The 7,351-nt window shown below is 35.9% G+C and overlaps 1 protein-coding gene across 1 annotated transcript in view; it reads left to right on the top strand.

Annotated features, from left to right (window-relative positions):
* Positions 1 to 5,068, top strand: part of LOC107552339 (adenosine deaminase domain-containing protein 1-like) — a 21,328-nt gene extending 16,260 nt beyond the window's left edge. Inside the window, exons 9-12 of the mRNA XM_016234198.1 lie at positions 32 to 264; positions 336 to 570; positions 3,446 to 3,578; positions 4,694 to 5,068. Of these exons, the coding sequence (XP_016089684.1) occupies positions 32 to 264; positions 336 to 570; positions 3,446 to 3,578; positions 4,694 to 4,807 (715 nt within the window). The 3' untranslated portion in view covers positions 4,808 to 5,068. The remainder of the gene's footprint in view (positions 1 to 31; positions 265 to 335; positions 571 to 3,445; positions 3,579 to 4,693) is intronic.
* The last annotated feature ends 2,283 nt before the right edge of the window (positions 5,069 to 7,351 follow it).

The raw sequence follows: 7,351 nt of genomic DNA, 5'->3' as shown, positions 1-7,351 counted from the left end.
CTAAATGACAGTTGTCGTCTATGTTTTCTAGCCGCCTCAATCCTCTGTCCATCTCTGCGTGGGAGGTGAATAATCAGATCGGCCTTCATGCCGTGGTGGAAGGGAAGGTTTTCTCCAAGTTCTCCAGCTCGTATGAGCAGATGGGCTCACATGTGGTCAGTATGTCGGGCACTGATAAGATCATGCAGTGGCAGGTTTTGGGCTTCCAGGGGGCGCTACTGAGCCACTTTATTGAGCCAGTCTACGTGAGCAGCATCTTCATTGGTAAGTTGGAGTAAAGCCCAATGATGATCAGTGTAGTTGCTGTTAATGCATTTTGTACTTGTTTTGCTCAGGCAATGGGAGCTGCAGCGATACTCGCGGTATGGAGATGGCAGTGAACCAGCGTGTGGATGGCATCACCTCAGCACTTCCCTTGTACTACTGTGTCTACCGGCCGCACATCAGCTTGGTGTCCTCAGCTGTGCCTCCAGATGCGCACCCTTCCCAGAAATCCCTCAGCCTTAACTGGAGCCATGGAGACCTTTTGGTGGAGGTAGTCAATGCTCTAGATGGGAAGTCTACTGAAGAGTGAGTGTTATTCGTCTCGTCTGTTGACTTCGTTTTGCAACACGGAAGTAAGCTATTTTCTGTTAACGTGCAAGACTTCTGATTCATTAGCCTCTGTAGGTAAATAGAAATACCTAAAATAATAACAAAGTGCAGTGACAGGGAGTTAAAAGTATTTGCACTACCAACGAATGTGTTTATTATTGTGATTAATACATTAAAGGAGTGGTTTATGCAAAAATGGAAATTTGCTGAAAATGTACTCATCCTCAGGTCATCGAAAATGTAGTTTGTAGGGTTGGGTTTCGTTTGAATTTTTATCAGTTATCGATTCCGATTTTTTTCAATTCCCATTTTCCAAAAAAAAAGTATGTATGGTTAATCAAGTAAAGATAAGCTGCTTCAGTCTTGAAATATTACTAACAATATAAAAGTTATCAGATTTATTGAAAAAAAATCTGTACAAAATTCACAGCAGAGAATTATGCTATATGCCTTTTACTTGCTAAAAGAGATCAAATAAACTATCAATCAGATGACAGAAGACATAGCAAATTGTGTGCAACAGTTTTTTTTTAGCAAAGTTTTGATCATACTGATCATTTAGAGCCATTTACTGTATCAAATATGATACAGTAGACTTTATAGGGTTAAAGTCTGACATGATTGGTTGTGCTTTTATTCTTCATTTGTGCATGCATGCATTGTGACCTTCATATTGAAGAAGTATGGCATGAACATACTTTTCAAGCAAAAGAAGAAATAAGGTTTCTTAAATTACAAATGGTATATCTGATTTTCTGAAGAGAAAAAACATTAGACAACTAAACAAAATCTCATGTAATTTATGAATTAATGATTAAATGACTCACTCAAGATGTACTTGTTTCATTACTGGATGAATCAGCATTCTTGAACGAATCTCTTGTATGATTCAAAGACAAATACATTTTAACAGCCCCTTTTCGCCACCTACTGGCGTAACAATGTGATCGACAAATCTTAATTTGAAGTGTCAAATTACTTTCAAAAGGTGATTTACTCTATTTTAATCACTACCGTACACATCAGAGTTTATATCTGAACTATAAACTTTTATCCCAGTACTTCTGTGATTAGAATGTTTGTAGCACAGAAATAATGATACTGTGTGGTTGAAAAGACTGTGAAGCTGTTTCATTCATGACAAACAGCTGCTCTCTTTAGGTCAAAGGCAGCGCAAACGCAAATTTAAATGTTCAAATCACACTGGTGTGATCGTACGCTGCACGAACGAACCAACAAGTGATCACAACATTGATCGCATACGTCAAAGGTTGAGGAATGAAACAGACGAATCATTGTAATTTAGGAATAGAATCACGTTGGTGTCTGAATTGTGTTCGCGAACTTTAACGATCTATTAAATTAAAGTCCTTTGTCATGTTGGTGGTAACACCTATCTTGCAACATATTTAGCTATCACAGATATTATACTACGCAAATGTAGCCAAAGTTTGGAGCGCTTAGATTAGCGAGCAAGGTCTGGCAGATCGCTAGGTCGGGTCCTCACAGATGAAGAAAGAAAAGCGCATAGGAACTGATAGGTGGAACCAAAATTTTTATTTGACAACAAGTATCCGATTTCTGACCTTAAAGGGTTAGTTCACCCAAAAATTCTGTCATTAATTACTCTGTTATTCTGTCATAACAATTTGTCTCCTCCAACACCCTGTAACGAATTGTTGAATGAAGTCGTAATTTTTTTTGCGCACAAAAAGTATTCTCGTAGCTTCGTAAAATTACGGCTGAACCCCTGATGTCACATGGATTATTTTACAGATCTCCTTGCTACGTTTCTGGACTTGGGAACATTTCAGTTGCGTTGCTGTCTATGCAGGGTCAGACAGCTCTCAGATTCCATCAAAAATATCTTAATTTGTGTTCTGAAGATGAACGAAGGTCTTACGGGTTTGGAACGACATGAGGGTGAGTAATTAATGACAGATTTTTCATTTTTGGGTGAACTAACCCTTTAAGTATCCGATTCTGGAATGGGATTTGATTTTCGATTCCCAACCCTAGTAGTTTGTTTCTTCATTGGAACAGATTTGGGGAAATTTAAAACAATGAATGGGTGCCGTCAGAATGGGAGTCCAAACAGCTGATAAAAACATCACAATAATCCGCACGACTCCAGTCCATCAATTAACATCTTGTGAAGTGAAAAGCTGCATGTTTTTAAGAAACAAATCCATCAAGGTGCTTTAATTTTAAACCATTACAAACAATGATGCTTGATCTGTGCATATTTCTCTCCTGATTCAGACAAGATGACTTGTTCAGTGAAGAAAACTATATTTTTGATAGAGAACTCGTATTTAACTGGAAGCGGTGCTTTGAAGTAAAAAATGTCTTAATGATGGATTTGTTTCTTACAAACATGCTGCTTTTCTCTTCCCAAAACATTAATTGATAGATTGTTGTGTCAAGGTGTGTGTATAATTTATGGATTGTGACGTTTTTATCAGCTGTTTGGACTCCCATTCTGACGGCACCCATTCACTGCAGAGGATCCACTGGTGAGCAAGTGATGTCATGCTCAAATTTTTCCAAATCTGTTTTGGTGAAGAAACAAACTTGGATGGCCTGAAGGTGAGTAGAATTTCAGAAAATGTTATTTTTAGGTGAACTAATTCTTTAAAATATTATGATAACAAATACCAGTTACAATATCAAGCAGAATAACAAGCTGTTTTTTATAGGTAAAATTAACTGAAAGTGAATGACACTGGAAGCCTTACCCATTCAAGTTACAAATAGCCACAACGATCTTACATTAAAACTAAGTTGGATAGTCATGTCGCACGAATAAGCTTGGCATGTCTTCAGCCTAATTTTTGTGTGTTTGTTTCAGCTCTCCATTTAAGAGCAGTCCAGCCTTGGCTAGCCGACTTTGCAAGGCAGCGATGTTGAGTCGATTTAATTTGGTAGCTAAAGAGGCCCAGAGAGAGGAGCTGCTCACCGCTGTGACCTACAGGGAGGCCAAGGTAAGGCATTCTGCCTTATTTACATTCAGGAAGGGCTGCATGATTTAGGGCAAAAATGTAATTGCGTTTTTTTCTCACAAAAAATTGCAATTTAAGATATGTCAATCATTTTATTTTTATTCTTTAAAGCTTCAGAGACCTAATTTATAAAAAGCATGTACAATTAGATTTGATCCTTAATACCATGGATTTGATCCTACGTCAAAAGTGAGAAACAGATCGGGATTGATAAAAGTAGAAATTGAAGTGAAAATATTCTTATGCATATGCCAAGTGATAAGCATGTTTTTTTTTGGTGCATATATACCAGTTTTTCAATTAACTCAACATTGTTTATAAAAATGTAAAGATAAATAGGCAGTCACAATGTGCATTAATAATTATATGCAAAAATGTGCAACATTTTAACAACTTTTTATTAATTACGTAATAATTAAAAATGACGTTATAATGGTGATTTCCTGAAAATTATCAAAAGCAAAGAGAGAAGAACATTTTTGTGCATATGGTCATTTATAAATCGTTCATAGGAACATTTTGGAAAATGTGGTAAGATATGATTGCTACTATTATTTTATAAAAATAATAAATGAAATAAGAAATAAATAAAAATTTAGTATTTAAGAAAAATAATACAATAATAATTTTATTTGACAGCATAACTAAAATTACAGCACTAATATTTATGGCTGTCAATCCCATTGTCAGACGTTAAACCATCAAGATTTGATTGTGGCGTAATACTGCTTATGTGTAAATGAACACAGTGCCACACTTCACTCAGAAACACGAAACACGTGTATTTATTTAATTAAATTGCAATCTTTGCGATTTGATAATCACGCTAAGCCATAACACAGTTTCAGTTGTATTTTAATCAGTCATGCATTCCTACGTTGTGATAAAGCTGACACCACGCTAGCCAACTCAAAATGTCTTTATAACAATATCAGAACCTAGAACACCATGGAAACAGTGGTTCACAATTACTGAAGAAAATGTCCAAATCTAGTCATTTGTATTAGAAGAAATCTTAATTTCTGCTGCAGCTGCTGCTAGTTTTTCAATTCAGAATATTTTAATATTGACCATCTCATTTTTTATTGAACGTCAAGATGATGGCAAAGCCGTACCAGGAAGCAAAGAGTGTGCTGAAGTCTTACCTGGAGAGGAAGGGCTATGGCCAGTGGGTGGAGAAACCACCGATCAGTGACCATTTCTCCATGTGAGAACCATCTACAGATGCCATGAGCCACTGCGATGGCATGTTTAGTTTTTTATATGTTGAAATTGCATGCTAAAGTACTTTTTGGTTTGCATGTTTGTTTTGTTCAGTTGTGTTGTTTCTCGATGGCAAAAAGTGGGGCACTTACAGACAACAGATGTACATATGTTTGTGGACTGGGGAAAACTACCGGATTTGAAGTTTCTTTACACAAGTGCAAAGATATAAAATAAAACCAGTTCAAGACAGACCATAGTGTAAAATTTAAAACAAAGGGGGCGTTCTGTTTTGTTTCCAAGGCAAATGAAAATAAAAGAGTTTCTTTTGGTCATCCGTTTTCTTTACTGTCTGAATTCTCTGACATGCCATATTTAAAGGAGTCATATTATGAAGGAATCAACTTTTCTGTGATTTTTCTTGATTAATAAAATATTTCGTTGTATTCTGTTGACTTTCAGTGTTCAAAATGTCCTCATCAGATCAAAATGAAACCAGTTTGATTTGAAAACCTTGGATTTTTGATGTCAGTAACTTTGACGTATACACTCGTGTTTGGAGTTATGAATCCTGTCCGTCCAGTAATGATGACATAATGAGGAAACAGAATAGATACTGTTATTCATAAACAGCAGAAGAACTAACTAGTACAACTAACTGTGGTTAAATCAGTCTCAGTTCTGTTTCAGTCTGTGTAGCTGAAAAGAAGACAAAAAAATCGAACAAAAAATTCAGCAAAATTACTAAAACTAAAATGATATAGATAATTTAAATTTAATTATACATTTTTTTTTAAATATATAAAAATAAAATCCAATTTAAAATATTAACTAAAACTAGTATAGCCTAATACATCAATGATACAAAAGTAACACTGCTCTCCAGATCCTTCTGAAGAATCCCAAATTACACTGAATTATTAAAGAGTAAGCAGTGTGCTGCTTTTCAGTGCGTTATGGGTCACTTTATGAAACCCAAGTGAGAAGCAGGCCACTGCACGGTGTGTTTGTTGCTGGGCGTTTGGAGGTAAACAGATATTCAAGTGCCCTGTTCACACTACAACACAGGAAACCTCAGGGGCTTCCTGTCAAAGGTGTAACTGCATCCAATCGCTTTTAATAAGTGTTTATGTTAGTGGGTCTCATTCGAGGACCATTTTTCAATTAATTGGGTTATGCCTCGCATCTTTATGACAAGACGGCGTTTTGAAGATGGGAGAAGGTTTGTACTTTGTACAGTATGCAGAGTTTAAAATGTTCTGATGAAACGTTTCTGTATTCGGCTTGTTTTGGATTATGCTCTTTGTATATGAAGTTAAACTGAAGGTATTGCTTTTTTGTCTGTCTTTGGAGCAAATGTGCAGGTCCGATGTGCATGTTTGCGTGTAGTCTTGCTGCAGAGACTGTTAAAAATGCATGGCAGTTGTGCTGTTAACATGTAGGATGTCTGTGCTGTCAATACTTGAACTTGGATTGTGGTCAGTTTATGTGTCATTTCATGTTGTGTGTCATTTATTTCCATAGGAATGTATTCATATCTGGCACAGTCATATATTATTAATATTGAGATAAAATCGTGAAACCGAATGTAAAATAATTCCAGTTGGGTCTGGAGTCAAAGGTCAAGGGTACAATACACTTTGGGCAGGGAGGTTCAGTATAAGGAAGAGGAAACTGAGTATTTGTAAAAAAAAAAAAAAGACATAATACTTGTGTAGAGAGCCCTGTTAGCATCCCTGTTCATCCTAATGGCAGTTGCACAGTTGGCAGAGATGGAACAATGTGGTCAGATTTGAAACCTGTTATCTGCTTATGGGAATTCACAAATGTTATTTTATTTATTTTAGTTTGTTTCTGTTTTGTTTTCTTTTATTTTCTATTTCATTTCACCCGAGTTGTCCTGTAACTATGCACTCTGCACTCTTAAAAATAAAGGTGCTTCAAAAGGTTCTTCAAGCGATGCCATAGAAGAACCATTTTTGGTTCCACAAAGAACCATTCAGTCAAAGGTTCTTTAAAGAACCATCTCTTTCTTACCTTTTTGTAATCTGAAGAACCTTCTTTCACCACAAAGAACCTTTTGTGAAACAGAAAGGTTCTTCAGATGTTAAAGGTTCTTTATGGAACCATTTAGACAAAAAGGTTCTTCTATGGCATCGTGAAGCACCTTTATTTTTAAGAGTGTGTATCCAGTTTAAATGAAGTCCGAATGGCTGCTGAAGCCACAAGAACACAAACCTTTCACAAACATCTACTATAATATAATTAAATACCAATTAAAATATAATTGAGTAGGCTAGGCTACTTTAAAATGGCCTGTTTATACCTGGACATCTTAAGAATAGATGAAGAGTTCAGATGCAAAAGCCTCTAAATGCCATCTGAAATTTTCATCTAAAATTAGCATTTTTATCAGGCTCCTATATTTATGTTCAGTTATTTCATTTTAATATCACATAAAAGGAAAATTACTGAACCTTCACATAGGAGCCGGATAAAAATACAAATTTTAGATGAAAATTTCAGATGGCACTTAAGAGGCTTTTGCATCT

This window comes from Sinocyclocheilus grahami, unplaced genomic scaffold (genome assembly GCF_001515645.1).
Source record: "Sinocyclocheilus grahami isolate Dianchi unplaced genomic scaffold, SAMN03320097.WGS_v1.1 scaffold447.1, whole genome shotgun sequence".
NCBI classification, from domain to species: domain Eukaryota; kingdom Metazoa; phylum Chordata; class Actinopteri; order Cypriniformes; family Cyprinidae; genus Sinocyclocheilus; species Sinocyclocheilus grahami.
This window is presented reverse-complemented; position numbering and strand designations above follow the sequence as displayed.